Source organism: Dermacentor variabilis, chromosome 5 (genome assembly GCF_050947875.1).
Source record: "Dermacentor variabilis isolate Ectoservices chromosome 5, ASM5094787v1, whole genome shotgun sequence".
In the NCBI taxonomy this organism is placed as follows: domain Eukaryota; kingdom Metazoa; phylum Arthropoda; class Arachnida; order Ixodida; family Ixodidae; genus Dermacentor; species Dermacentor variabilis.
The window spans coordinates 62459132-62475080 of record NC_134572.1 but is presented as its reverse complement, the minus strand read 5'-3'; the positions used below and the strand labels follow the sequence as shown (position 1 = coordinate 62475080).

At 45.5% G+C, this 15949-nt stretch overlaps 1 protein-coding gene across 1 annotated transcript; it reads right to left on the bottom strand.

Moving 5' to 3' along the window:
- Positions 1–1745: 1745 nt before the first annotated feature.
- LOC142581870 (uncharacterized) lies at positions 1746–14875 on the bottom strand. Its single transcript, XM_075691316.1, has 4 exons — positions 14472–14875; positions 7267–7522; positions 5639–6109; positions 1746–2449 (listed from the first exon to the last, which is right to left on the bottom strand). The coding sequence occupies exons 1-4, from the start codon at positions 14759–14761 to the stop codon at positions 2207–2209; spliced, it is 1260 nt and encodes a 419-aa protein (XP_075547431.1). The 5' UTR covers positions 14762–14875; the 3' UTR covers positions 1746–2206.
- Positions 14876–15949: the final 1074 nt, after the last annotated feature.

Sequence of the window (15949 nt, the reverse complement as noted above, 5' to 3'; positions counted from 1 at the left end):
GGCGGCGACGTCTGCGAAGTTGCCGAATAACTCGGGGTCGCACTGGAGGTCGTCCGCCCGGCGCGCGAGACTGGCAACGTCCGTCCAGGGTGCCGGGATGATGCCGTCGTCAATCTTCGGATCCTGTGTTCGTGGACGCAAGCTGCGATTTCGAGCTGCGTTTCTCGCAATTGTGATTTTCCAAAATGTTAACTTTGAATTGCCGTTTAACTTGCGCCGATTGTGCCCGCTGAGATTTTCGCAGCAACCATTAGTGATGGGAGAGGTGTCAACTGCGGTTCCACGCCCGAGACCCTCCCGCCTCTTCTCTTTTTTACCTTTCTGCCGTCAATACGGTTGAAATTATCCAATTTCCTACATTCTTAACTAGAGGGAAAACTGGTGTCACAGTCTATGTGAGTTTTCTAACGGGCGTTGTGGGCGGGTGGTTAAAGTTATTCCGGAGCCTGGTGGTCAAAACTATTCTGGAGCCCCCAACTACGCCATGCTTCATAATCAGATCGTGGTGACGGCAAGTAAAACCCCGGAATTTAATTTCTTTTTTTGTACAAGTGCAACAATTCGGGATGATTGCGTACGTGCCAATAGATTGATTGCGTTGGTACGTTCAGACAAGCGAGTGCTTGAAAATTTAGTAAAATTAAGCGCCATAAATGACGTCCTAAGAACATTTGAAGCAAGAAAGCAGGAATATTATGCAATACAATTCACTAACTATGGCTGAGGTGGTAGCTGAACGATTTGCAACCCCAGAGTTTTTTTCTGAAATTAAGTCCTTAGGAAACTCGTTACTTCTAACAGGGCCTCCGAGATCGGGCGTCCCGGGCGTTGCAGAGCCCTCCCTCCAATCTCGAAGGACATGTTTCGAAACGCCTTTATCCCCGCCCACTCGCTCACCGGCGGCATGAGCATGAGGAGGACGTGCGCCAGAAAAGCGGCTCCGAAACCGGCGAAGTTTGCCGGTAACATTTCGGTGCCTCCAGGGTGGTAAAAGGGGCTTCGCAGCGCCGCGTGCGACACCCGCAGCCGGTTGTTCCACGGCTCGTAGTGAACCGCCTCGAGATCGTCCCCCTGCCAACGCAACTGCATGTTCTCGACCTCGTCTCTGGTTTTGCGCCAGAGCATGGTGCTCGTGTGCAACCAGTAGTCTATCAGGGCCGGACGAGCAGCTGTGGCGGCCACCGTGGATGCCGAAGAGGTTGACAGCTTTGCCGTAGTGTTGCCGCCACCTCGCTCGCAGTTGGTGATGCAAAAGTCCGAGTACAGCTGCCAGAGCAGCTCGTCGGAATGATCCACGTCTGGAGGCCACACGCAGACCTTCCGGTAAATGAAGAAACGTCAAAATGCGCTCCCTCCTTTAATGCTCAATACACACAGCGGGTTCGTATTGCTGATTCAGTCTTCGGACGAGAACCACGTGTATCACTGCCGCCGAATCACGCTGCACATTAAGGTGCACCTCAGACGATGCTGCTAACGGCGCTGTTCATTCCAGCGGAGACATGTAATGCTCGTTCAAGAACTGATTCGGCAATCCGTCCCGTCGTGTGAATCCAGCTTCAGTCGCGCAGTCGTTACAGCGACTTATAGGTGAGCGAGTTTGAATGTTCAAAGGTATAAGAGGCGTTTTTTCAAGGGCCTGCCACAGTTCAATAGGAAGAGATGACTCGGGGTATGTCTTCAAAGTGGTACCTGGCATGACGAGATTTTTCGTCCTCTTCAAAGCTTCATTGCTTATACTTTTCTGTATGCGCCAGAATGACGCGGAGTTCGGTATGCTTGCACGTGAGGTGCGCGAGAAATAATTTTCCACCTTAGCATGGGAGCACAGAGCTCTCACTCTGCCTTCCCGTTGTACCAGAGAAAACTCTTTAATGAAATGTAGGGAATTCTTGCGGTGTATATGGAAGCGCCTGCATACTACTCTGTATATAAGAGAGGATGTGGGAGAGAAATTCCTTCAGGAGAGGATGTTGGGAAAACTAAATAAAGGTAAGAAATATATGATCTTGGTATGTATACAAGTGAGATAATGGTACGGTTACGAGATCACGATAGGTCACATGTGTACTTTGTTTACAGCTACTGACATTCTGACGGGATTATCTTACATTAAGTGTCACTATGTTTAAGATATCAGACGCTGTAGCAGCAGGGAAACCGTTCTAGTGCCGATTTGGAAGGCGCGTAAATGTGGGTGGTCTGGTCACTCAAGGCGTACCTCGAGTTGACGCAGCCTTCCGAGTATCGCGGCTTTTGTATCGTTGGTCAGCCACGGCGTCTTGTCAACGACATGCACCAGTAAAGCAGTCAGGTCTTTGAAGAAGGAGTCCACCTCCAAGCGCGCTTCCTGCGTGAACAGGCTGACCGCACTTTCGGAGGCCATCAGTAGGCCAAACTTGCTCGCGGCAATTGAGTAACACTCCACGCTGGCCCCGGCTGCCGCCGCCTGCATTTGAAGCAGCATATACTATTGCAGCACATCGTTTTCCCTCTAACCACATTATACCACGGAAATTCGAGCTAGTTGGTTTTGCATAATAGGTAAATCACAAGCGCATTAGACATGTGACGACCGCAGAAACAGCGCTCTGAGTGTCTTGAGAAGAATCGTCGCTTGAGCTAGTCTGTGTGCCGCACTTGCAGGGGTGTTCTGCCAGTGTCCACCTAGTGGACATGTCCATTTCTTCTGCTGCTGCAGTTCTGATTATATGTGTAGGGGTACGCGCCAGAAAGAGACAGGCGCCCCCAGCTTATCAGCACTTCAGCAGCAAACGAAATGGACACTTCCACTAGGTGGACACACCCCCATTTCCCCTTGATGTTCGTCTTGCTTCTGCGGTGGTCCCATTGTCTAATACGCTGTGATTTACCTCTTTCCATAGCTAGAGTTGGTGTTCTGAGCCAATCGTTTCCGAGGTTGCTTTCACTTTTGCTCAAACTAATGTCACGTGTAGCGCGTCGCTGAGGCAAGGGGCATTGTGTTTATGTAATCTAAAGCTATATGCGAAATCAAAATGCCGCCGATGAACCTCTTGTTATTCGTGTTTTGTCACCTCTTTCGCCTGTGGTGCCAGTGAACGTGCACGAAAAGTGATTATGTCCAAATGTTACGTCCATATGTGACGCCAAAAAGTGAGTAATTTGTCCAAATCTGGCAGCTTCTTTCCTTCTTTCCTGCCGCACGAATTGAGCGATAAGTATGGCTTTTTCTCGACGAAAGATTGTTTCACTAACCAGCCCAAGTTGCTACTCTGTTACAGATATAATAACCTGTTTTAAACCAATTATATCATTTTGGAAAGGCTGAAAGATGCCGAATTTCAGGAATTTGGCGCATTTATTGTCTAACTAATTCGAACTTGGTGTCTATTACGTCACCTGTAGTAAAATAATGATGATAAATTACATAAAAACTGATTCGAGCACTACCTCAATAAGAGACTATGCATACGGTAAACAACAAAAATACAAGGTCTTTACAACCGGTACAATATTTATTTTGTCGTCTTTCTTTTTTAGTCGTATTTACATGCCGCGCACTTTTTTGACAGTCGATAGGCGACGACGCACCAGTTTCATATTCAGTGATGGTCCGTCAACTAACAGACGACCGCATGTTCGCCTTCACTGATAATGTGGCTTGGTTAAGAAAAGTTTGTACTTGAGTGCCCGATGGAAAGCGCTGTTTGTCTGGAACCTTGTATCGAGCAGTATCCGCAGAATCGGGCTGGCTCGGCTAAAGGATCCCGTTTCCAAGCCTTCACTGCTTCCGCATTGGCTTCTTCGTTCCTCCCATTCAGCGCGCAGCGTAAAATTAGCGCGGATTTGTCGAAACGCAGCGTCAACGTTGCACCCAAGATATAGAAGAGCAACGCACAGCGATGGAACTACTGAATGTAGCTGCACAAACTCGTAGTCCAAAGATAAGACAAAGTATTACACCGGAGCATCAGATGAGTGTTCCGTGCATCCGTGTAATTAGAGACCAACGTTGCCAGGCCCTCTGTGATGGCCGCCATTGAAATCCAACAAATAGAACCAGAAGTACAAGCCCCGTGCCAATGGCGTCACCAGCCTTTGTTGCTTTCACAATTTCTCGCCACTCCCAATGTTTACAAGCATACAACTTTTCTTTAAGCGGACGCTTTACATTAAGCGCTCCTATCAAAATACATGGTAACAAAGAAATCGCATTTTTCGGTATCCACTGTACCCATTTTGTCGAGGTATGTTGCACTTAAAAGAGAAAGTTGAAATCTACCGAATTTAAGAAGTATATATATATTTTTTCAATATAGCATACTTATTTTCTTGCAAATATTGTTAAAAATTTTACTCGCCATCCCGGCCCTGCGAAAGTGGATGCCCAGCTAGGCTGTTGAAAAACCACCACTACAACTGCTGAGTGGGGTATGCGCTGCTTTATTGCTTTAGATTGATGGTAGCAATAATTTAGAGTAATGTGGAGCAATGGTAATTTTGGCAGCACGCCGCCGCTGGTCGCATCACCGTTTCTTTTTCCCTTTGCCGGTCCTCGTATTCACGCTGCTCCTCGGGAGCCCTAACTATGCGTTGCTTACCCACAGCCGTGCTGCAACAAAAATGCAATTAGTTGCTAGGCTGGTTCTTTTATATACGAAAGGCTAGTGACGTCACTCGCCACGGCGCAAGCTGCCGTCGTCACAGTAGCTTGCGCAACAGTAATCTTTACCGCGAAGTGAATACGGGAAGCGCTACATGCTTATTATCATCAGGAGCGCCTTATCATCAATTATGTGGTTCGGATGCTTGTTATGTGCTTGTTTTTTTATTGAAACGAACTATGTCATGTAGGTTGTATGCGTTATTCCAAGGAATGTACGAACTTTATGTTTCGCTTTGCTGATTGCTTGAAGCCTGCTTCTCCTCCACCGCGGTTCGGCTTGGTATTGCACGACCTCAGGGATAGGCCTACATATTTGCCCACAAGCATTGACACGAAAAATGCCAAGCAATGAGAGGCTAACAGCTCCGCTGTAAAATCGCAAGATCAAAATGAAATATTGAAGCATTAAGTTTGCAACTCTCTAATTCAGCAGAAGAGAACTATAACATAATTCTCTAAACTGCACCTATTGGGGCGTTAAAAGCGGTCATAATTGATATAGTATATACCACTCTGAAGAATGATACCAATTTGGGAGTACAAACTTTTCAAAACTCTCGTAAACATTGTAACAATTTCATGAACGTTGTAAACTCATATAAAAATCTGCCCGTTTAAGGTGCTCTAACAGATGCAGTTTACCGAACTGCGATATCTATTACTGGCACAGAGTTACATATTTGTAAACCTGCTGCTTCAGTTTCTTATATTACCAATTTCCGACATCTTCTTTTTTATAAACAGTGACCCTAAATAAAAATTCTGCTTCCTACAGTCGGCACAGTCTAACGCTTCATATTTAATAAACATCCACTCAGCGGTGGCCTAGTGAGAGCATTTCGGCTTTTCGTGTGTGTTTGAATACGAGAAAATAGACGATATAGAAAGTACGTGCCGTGGCCAAGCTTCCACTTGGCCGTATCTTATTGAGCCTTTTTAATTCGAACTGTCACTCCATGGCTATATAGCGCCCTTCGCTCTCCGACTCACCGCCTGGCTACCGGCGATGACGTAGTACCCCTGAGACCAGCCAATAATCGTGAGGATCTGCACGAGCCACCACGACAGGTGCTGGGACAGAGCGCTCGCGCTGAACGTGGACAGGAGCGCGTCGACTGCCCGCAGGATGCGCACGTCTTCCAGCGACACCAGCATCGCTTCGTCCGCCGTGCTTCCACCAGGCGCGTCCGTCACCGGTTCGAGCCAGTTCGATACGGTAGAATTGCTCACGGAAGCCGCGATCTTCACTACGGTGGCGACGGCAGGGCCCGCAGGCGCTCCGGACGTCCTGGCGCTGTGCAGGACGTGCAGGACGGCCTTTTCGGTCGCCAGCAGAGCCTCCTTATCCTCGTCGTCCGGCGGCATCGCGTTGTAAAGCCGGTGCAGCTCCTCGAAGTACAGCTCGCGTCGCTCGCCCAGAGTCCGCAGAAAGTTGAGCCATAAGGAAGGCTGCGCACAGGACTGGAAAAGGATTCTAGTGATGACAGTAGTGAAAAAACAAACACTATTTTTGTTGTCTATCGTCCACAAACGATAATTCCCCCCTCCCTTCAACGGCCTTTGCGTGCACTACCTTTATTAACACTCTGCGCTCGTTACTTCACTGTCAAGAACGCTGTGTCACGCTGACACGCGCATTACGCTCGTGACTTGGAAGCGTTGAGGGAGCAGCGTGAAAGAGAAAGGCGCGCACTGTAAGTTGCGATTATTGTTTGTAGACAGGGTAAGCTCCGAAAGGCACAGATGTCTCTTAGAATCAGCAGAACGTCCTGACGCATCCTACGTCAGCTGGTCTTCATCCGTGCTGTGAACAGTTGGTTCGCATAATACAGTGCAAGAAAATATAATACAAGCGGATATATCACATGTAAATAAATGATGCAGTGGTAATGATACAGTGGTGAGAACAGATGCTAAAAAAGAACTGTTGATCACTTTTGACGTCTCCAATCAAATGCGAGGACATTTAGAGATGCCATGGTGGAGTTGTTTGGGAACACCTGGAGGACCTTACCGTGCGCGTAAATCTAAGCACGCGAGCGATTTAGCGCATGATTCCTTGGAAACGCAGCCGCCCCGTCAAGTAATCGAATAAACCACCTCGCGCATGATGGTACGAATAAATGTATTGTATCTCGTCAATTGGTTTCTACCATGAATATTGTGCCTGCCTTAGTTGCAGTGTGTGTATTCATAAATATGTTTCGCATAGGCACGAAACAAACAATGTTAGTAAGGGCAATATCGCAGATCCATTACTGCCTAATTACAAATATTTGTAGTGAGAAAAAACACAGAAAATAAAACGCCGCATCCGCTGAACCACAGGGGCATGCCCAAGGAGATCACGACAAAGAGACATACTAAAATAAAGGCTTTATCCGTTGTAGCTTTTTTTGTTATCACTATATGCTTCGAACTGTTGCCCTCTATTAACATAGACGCAATTGGTATCGAAATTGGTGGTCAGCACTCTTCTCTTCTTTCTTAGTCATCACTTGTGTTCCGGCTAGTTCGCTTCGTGAATCGAGGGCATATGTAATTGACGTCATTATACTAATACTTAGTGCACACATCTACGATTTTTTACGCACTTCCCATTGTCTGCACCATCTCACCTCAATAAACAAGGCAGGAGTACTGCTGGAATCCGACGTCGTCTGTCTGGAGTTGCCGATGTAAGCCCGAAACCAGGTATCGACGCCAAACTTCAGGCTGAGCGCCAACACAGCCTCAAGGGGGTGCAGCTCCGCCGTGGCTGTGTATTCGAACGGCCATGGCACGGGCACGAGATCGAAGATTTCGATGAAACTGTCCAATCCCTGAGGCGTCTTGTGTGTGCTCGTGCATTCGAGCAAGAAGTCTGTCACAATCCTGTGCAGCGAGAGATTCCAGTTTTGGATTCTATTCTTCACGGTCGTGAGACGTTCCCTCAGTCCGCTGATCGACACTGTTTGTTCACCAGCACTTGCTCAAGCTCATTAGCCAATTAAATGAAGTCGTCGTTCGGCCAGAATTCGTCGTGTAGTTGGATCGCGCGAAATATCCAGAACGCAGCTCTCGAGAAAATGATTGCTTTATTTCCCTTTGTGCCACGAGAGGCGATGCCGGAGCAGTGCACCATACCAGGGCTTCTTTCGTTTCTTGTGGTTTTTTCACTACTGTCATTGTCTTGTTTCGTTGTCAGAAATGATCTCGCTACATGTTCGGTTGAAAGTGACCATTCGTAACATCTTTAATGCGAAGCATTCTTTGGCTGGGTAAATAATTTGGCTAGCACACGGCCGCTGGATAAAAAAGCAAAGGTATACGGCCTACCACGTCAGGCGGGCTGCAGGGGGAGCGAATGTCCCAGCCGTAGTTGCATTCTCGGCCGCTTGGCTGGGCTGAATGGCGTTCGAAGCGCGTTCCTCACACATTTTCTTTGCCGATCCCCGACAACAATCCCCGAGTGATTGCGCCGCGGCTGATGACAGCGTTTCCGATGCACGTGCCAGGCCGCACCGCTTTTTTTTACAGCGAAACTGTTAAGGGCTAGTTCCCCCAGGATCGTGTCCGTGTGTAGACACCAAACTGCCCATACATGGTCCGGTCCCGAAGAGAGTGCAACGCCGGGCCGACCCGCTGCGGAGGTGAAGCAGGCGTTAAGCACTCCCCATACGAGGGCCGATCCCGAAGATAGTGCAAGGCCGGGCCGATTCGCGGCGGAGGTGCGGTTGACCATTAAGGGGCCCACATACACAACTTCACTGGTCATCCTTCTTCACAGAGTGGAAGGGCACTGAGTTTTTATGCAGCGGCCGTGGCTAGTACTTCAGTATCGTGTCTCGAGAAACCCGCAGCGCCATCTATGTTTGAATTTCTGTGAAAACACAAACCTCTGCACGCATTACCGCTAGCTACTTTTGGGCGCACGGACCTCGACACTGTATTTTGGTTGCCAGCAAGGGAGTGACGGCTAGTACATGTATTTGCCTAAACTTCGTCATTCAAACGACTTCGCGACTTTGTAAACATATCATGTTAAACCGTACTGTTTCATAAATAACTAAATAAACGTCATTGAAGTTGTTCGACGGCATGATTCTAACACAGACGTCTAGTACAGAAGCTCGACATTAAAACCATAATGCCATGGACGTATGCGACAGCGGCATACAACGCCCTTATGAATTTCTCGCGGGCAAGCGAATGCGTTCAGACGCTTGGCGCATTTCGATTTGGCCTTACCGAGGCGCAGTTAAGAGGAAGCTTTAGCTTGGCTGCTCCTATCTAAGTATTTATAAAAGGAGAATTCGTTTTGTTGCATTAGAAAGAAAAACTTATATTCTAGTGACTACTGGTTTCGAATTTTTATTTATATCGTCGATGTTTTTTTGAAAAATTGCCAAAAATAAAAAAATTTCAGGAAACGAAACTATCCAGTTCACAACTCTAATTCAGCAATGAAAAACGATATCAATTCCGTGAATTGCATCTGATAGTACATCTAAAGCGGACAAAATTGATATGTTACACATGAATCTATAAAAATTTAGTAATATGGAAATACAGCTTTTTTAGACCCCTTGTACGCAACGTAACAAATTCACGTAAGATATAAATTGACATATCGAATTTGTCCGCCTTGAATGATCTAATGGATGTAGTTTACAGAACCGTGATATCTGTTCTTGATGCAGAGCTATTGACTTATAAAGATCGCGAGTCTATTCTTTTCGAACATGCGAATTCTTTAAAAAGTTTCTAAACAAAATTCAGGCCCTAAATCAAAATTACGCTTGCAGCAGTCACTAGAATATAACTTTCTCTCTCAAATGCAACAAATTTCATTAATATAGGTCCACGGGTTATCTCAGAAAAGCGTTTTTGCGTTTTATATGTATTTGAAAGGCCGCGTCGGAGTTGGGCCCGAGCTAAAGCTTCCTCTTGAGGCCAAACTACACACGCGTGCTGCAGTGCAAAAGCTCTCCCCCAAGCGACTCAGGCATGCGAAGATGGTGCAGGTCAAATCGTACGCGTGGAAGCGAGGCACGAGCATAAATATCTTCTACAGACAAATACTGATGCTCTGACGACCTCAAAGAAAAAAAAAAGAATCCGAAATGGCGTCTACCAAGACGAAAACAGTGAGCCAAGACGCGCGCCATGTAGGTTCAAACCACCATTCCTCACGAGGCACGGCAAACGCAAAGCACGGGGGCGCAGCTTTCGCGCTTCGGCAAGCGTAGTACGTGTAATTTAGCGTTTAGAACGCAGGCGAGAGCTTGCGCGGTCGAGGTACGCGCGGCAAACGCGAGCAACCGAGCTTCTTCCTGTTGCAACAGGGAAGAGCCATAGGGAGAGCTCTGAAGAGGAGGCGTTAAAACGAAGACGAGCGTGTAGGCGGGCAAATTATGAGAAAAAAAAAACACGGCAACCATAGGTACATTTCTTTCCCTTACCAAACACGAGATTGTCGGTAAGAACGAGTTTACAGAGAGATCGTCTTAGTGTGCGTGGTATTCTTTGTAGTTGCTTATCTCCAAATATGCGACAGTCTTGGGTTCAAGGGCAGAGTGTAAGCAGAGTACTTCAATGCTTTTCATCAAAAAAGTGTTGAAGGACCCTGTATACTACTCCCGAATACTTACAAAAATTAGAGGATGAAATGAACAGGCACAGAAAGAATAACATTATGTTGGCAGGTGACTTTGATTTACCGAACATCGACTGGGAGCGCCTTAGTACTGGAAACGCGTTCAGCAAGCACACCAACATTGTCTTCAACATTATGCTATGTTATAACTTGAAGTAGGTGGTACGCGAGCCAACACGCGCACAGGGCACTTGCAGTTCCATCCTCGACTTGGTATTTGTTAGCCAGGATTTTTCGGAATATTTTGTTTGTATTGAAGAAGGACTTTCCGACCACCGCCTGGTGAGCATTACCTTACCAGTTTTACAGATGGCGCAAAACTGTTCCTCAGTGCTTAGCTACAAAGATTATTCTCCTGCCGATGGTGTGTCCATCATAGAGCACGTGAAAAACTGTCTTGTTGATTTTACCAGCGCTGATGCCTGTTCTCTGTGGAATCGCTTCAAAATTATGTGCCACTACTGCATGAACAAATTCATCCCTAGTAAAAATAAAGTTCGCAAACATGCACCTTCGATCACAAGCGATGTTATTCATATTAAACGCAAGTTAAAAAGGTTAAAAAGAAAGCATGCGAATCCTGTTCAAATAAAAGAGGCGCAGAACCCTCTCGAACAGAAGGTGACTGCTGCAAAGGGTTACTATTATAAGAACTCTCTGCCTAACTTTATTAAAAATGATCCTACAAGATTCTGGGACCATATGCAGGAAAAAAAGAAAACTATTTCACAGATAATAATTGAGGGCACATCAACAACTAATGACGAAGACATAGCACAGCATTTTAATGAGTACTTTCAAAGTGTCTTTGCAGTGTCAGATGGTTGCATTACTATGCTTCCAGTGAAACAGGTATTTGGTGTGGATTCTATTTCTTATGCTGGAATTGTCAACATGTTGGTAAACCTGAAAACCAAAGCTTCTTGTGGCCCTGACGAAATCCCAAACATCTTTCTAAAACGTTATTCTGAACTTATTGCCAGCTTTCTTGTACAAATTTTTTCTGCTTCTGTGCTTTCTCCACAACTGCCGGATAAATGGAGAGTGGTCCGAGTTGTTCCAATATTTAAAAAGGGGGATCGATTAAGATTACAAAATTATCGTCCCATTTCTCTGATATGACAATGCTGCAAACTCTTGGAGCACATTGTGGCAAACTATATCAAAGAATTCTTGGCTGAAAACAATGTGCTCACGGAGTTTCAGCATGCCTTAAGAAAGGGTTATTTGACTGTAACGCAAATGGTATAAGTGATTCATTCGTTTGTTTTATCTCTAGACAATAATGGTCAAGTAGATGTAATATTTTTAGATTTCATAAAAGCCTTCGATAAGGTTCCGCACGACAAATTAATCTTCAAACTTAGAATTATTGGCATACCTGACATTTTCATAAACTGGATTATTGCTTACCTGAGCAAACGCACTTAGTACGTTACAACAGGTGAACATATCTCGGCCACTCTCCCAGTTACATAAGGGGTTCCCCAAGGTAGTGTCTTGGGGCCTTTACTGTTTCTAATCTATATAAATGACATTGGTAAAACCATAACTTCTGGTGTGCAAATTAGACTGTTTGCCGATGATTGTATTTTGTACAGTGACATAGCTTGTCAGAATAATCAGACTGTCCTCTAAAAGAACTTAAATAACATATTGAAGTGGTGTAATGAATATGATATGTTTATTAACGCTAAATTCGTATTTTTTCGCATTACTCGTAAACAAAAACACTAACTTTTTCTTATACGCTAGGTTCTTCAGCTCTGCGGGAGACTAACAATTACAAATACTTAGGTGTTACTTTGACTTCCACATTGTCGTGGAATATGCACATTAATGATATTTGTTCTTCTGCTTTCCGCAAACTCTGTTTCCTGAGACACAAACTGAAAAATGCCACTTCTAATGTGAAACTACTGCGTTATTTTAAATTTATTAGACCAAAGTTAGAGTATGCATGCATACCATGGGATCCTTACGCTAAGTCAAATATCGCGCTTCTTGAAAAAATACAAAGAAAGGCAGTTAGGTTTATATTTCATAAATTCGCAAGACTGGACTCTCCCTCTAAAATTATGACAGAAAATTCCGCACCCACTCTTCAATCACGCCGAAAGCTGCTAAGGCTCGAATTCCTTTACCTTCTTCTCAACAACAGGCTTGAAATTAAACCATCGACTTGCATAACGCCTGCAATACCACGGCACACAAGACAGCATCAACCGGGCTCACTAACACCCTATTATGCTCGAACTGACACGTTTAAATTTTTTTTCCCGAGAACAATATCAGACTGGAACGACAGTTTACGTACACAGTGTGACTAAAAATTGTATAAATTTGTATTTGCTTGTTCCTAATTTGTTCTCTTTTGTTTGTATACATTATATTACCCCTTTGCTTGAACCAAAAGGTCTGCAGTATGTACTAAATAAATAGGCTTCATAAATACGCTTGTCGCAAATGATTACGAAGAATGCTACGGGTTATATGACAATTCCCCAGTGAGGAGTTTCTGCTCTACTTTTTTTTTTGTAAACATACGCTTGGCTGTAACATTGGCTAGGTTTGAAAAGACTAGTTACCAACGACAGTTATGTCACCCCCCCCATCGCCGGTTACCTTACATGACAAAAGAATGCCGCAGATCTGTGGCACATATAATCATGGCATGGCCTAAGGGTTAATCCAATCCCGTTTCGAACAGCAGGACTCGTCTTTGAAACCCGTGGTGGCTATGGAAGTTTACTTGTATTTCGCATTGGTTAATTAAGGTCATATTATTACGATATTATCGGTAGATACTCCTGAGACGAGCCGCCGCGAGAACGACAATGAAGTTGGTCTGTGCCTTGGCGCGGGCGAGTGTCGGCCTGGCTGTCTGGCTCCAGTGTAAATAGCCTGTAAATAGCCTCTTTTGTCTGGGTCTTTCTACACGTAACAATATGACGATCAGTGTCAAGTCCAGGAATTAGGATAGGCGAATGGAAGGATTTCACGGGATTTGAAGATTTGCTCTGAAACAAGGCTGAAGCGGTCCAGAACTTAACTCCTTTTTCATACCTTACTGCTGCATTAATTCTGGGCCATTAAGATCTGTGGTTCGTATTATCAAATCCTCGAATCCTAATTACCATCAAACAACTTGCGACCCTAGCGGCCATGAGGTAGAGGCAGATGCTATAAAGCTGCAGGCCTAAGGCTAGTTCCTGCAAAGAACTAGACACTCAGGCAACCAAAAGGCTTGGTCAAAATAGTTTCTACGCGCCAAGCTTCACATGCCGCATGAGCGGTACCGTTCATATTTTTTTGTGGCTGTAAAGCTGTTCGAGATTGCTTGAAAAGTTTATAGCATAGGGGTCCTCGGAAAACACTGAACTTTTGACAGGTTCTTGAGCAAAAGGAAGCGCTTTGCGAAGAAACTGTGGTGTCGACTGGAATGATTCAAGGGTCTTCAGCTGACTCAGCTGATTTCTTAGCGTTTTGTACATGAAACCGTCTTGCAATTTGCAGCTCAATAAGCCATCTGTGCTTGCTTTTGTCGGATTTATGTCAACGTCTAGTTTGTCGCTGAAATATTGCTATCGGCAAGAGATAAGGCCAAAGCCTCACGTGCGACTCAGTTGTCAGAGGAAGTTTCACGCAGTAGGTGAGCTGAGCAGCCAGAGGGCCGCCATATTCCTTGACAGACGCTTTTTGTAACGATTAAGATGACGGAAAAGCATACGATATTTTGACTGTGTTTTCAAAAGTCCCACCTTTTCTAATATAGAATAAACGGTACAGGAAGCATAAATATGCTAAATGTCTACAACGCAGGACGAAATAAATGTTAATTCTCTGCGTCATCTCTGTTGCACCAAATGTTTCCTTGAACGCATCATGTAGAGTCATCAACAACATGAAAGGGAACGCCAACTCTTTTTTTTTAAAGAACCTTAGTGGCTAAACTGACATGTCCTTTATATAAATATCCTATGAGAATAAGTGTTCAACAGGAAAACTAATCGTTACGAGTCAAATTCCTAGATTTGAACCGACGTATCATGAGTTATCGTCGTTTTAAATAAAAGATTCGTTTTCCACTTTCATGTTGCTGACGGCTGCACACTGGAAAGCGGCACACGCTTCACTACGCCTGGCTAGGCGAGAATCGAGCTGGAGTGCGGGCGGCAAGCTTACTTGGATGCCGCGAACTTGGTGTTGCCATGCAGAAACAACTCCACGATCTGCAGTTCGTACTGCCTGATGACGTGCGCCACTAGACTCGGCGGAGTGCGCCAGCCAGCGGTGTGGTATCCCGCTCCTTTGGAGCAAACGAACGCGTCCATGTCGACGCAGGGGTCGACGCTGTAGTTGAGCACGCCCTCGAATGCCTTCGAGTGCGCCAAGCAGGCGGGCGAGCGGCAAGCAGTGATAATCTGAGTCCTGGTGACTCCTCGAAGAGACGCCAGCAGGACCACGCCGATCATGATCAGCACAGCAAGTGCCACAAACCGTAGGACGTGATAGCGCACGTTTTTCAGCGTCGACGAGCGTTGGAAGCCATCGGAGAAAGGTACCACCGATTCGGTTCTCAGCGTCGTCGCCTGCGATGCGAAGAAGTTCACTGCAGAGGGACTCGACAAATGCACTAATGCGCTTGCGCGCTGAGCTAACCACGGACATTCACATGCACAAAAAGACGGCTACGGGAAGAAAAGGCGAGTAAACGTGATTGATTAACATGCTATGGCATCTTGCGTTCCCTTTACAAACGCAGAAACACTTTCGCAGCTTTTTTTTCTTTTGTTTCTGGTCACACAAAAACCTACCGTAACAACAAAAATAATAACGAGTTATTTAAGATCTGTAATGGTGTGGCGACACCAGACCACCACAACACTACAACTCACCCACGACACCACTGTGATTGCGTTAAAATTTGGGTTTGTCGATTGCACATGTTCTGATTTGAAAAGTGCCTTCGTCCGACTGTTCACATTAGAATATTGTTTTAATCGCATCAGCGCGCTCAGCGAGATTCTTCCAGGCGTGGAAAGACTGGGTCGAAAGCGTGAAATTCATAAATCAGTGGTGTTTGGTTTTGCGTACTGGTGGTGCCGTCAAACCAGTGTTCGCATGAAGCTATTGCGAAGAGCAGTATGGCAAGCAATACCGAAATTCTTATAACTATAGATGATAGCGAGTCAGCCTTCCGTAATTTGAACCGTGTGCAATATGTATTTTTTTTTTACTTTGTAGATGAGTACAACGAAAATTATGGCCGAGGTCGTAGTCCTTCAAATACATCGGTTTTGTGGTTGAAGCAGCAATTGCTGGAATTTTCTTCTGGAACTGAATTTCAAGTCTAACATTGCTCGTGATTTTTTTATGCCATAACGACTGCTTCGGCCCGAAAAAAAAATTTATTCAGATATCTTGAATCGAGAAACTTCCCAGTCCCTGCTACATGACCGGGTTATTGCAATAAACGTTGATGAAACGTGTAATATCGGTCGCATGATTCTGGGACCTTGGGCGTAGAATAGTCGTTTCCTGTTCTCCGGGATAGGAAGGAGATCTTTGATGCATTCGTATACTACTTGCCTGGTCTTTGGGCGTGGAACATGCTACTGGAGAACGCTGATGCGCATCCGACATCTCAAAAAATTGGCGTT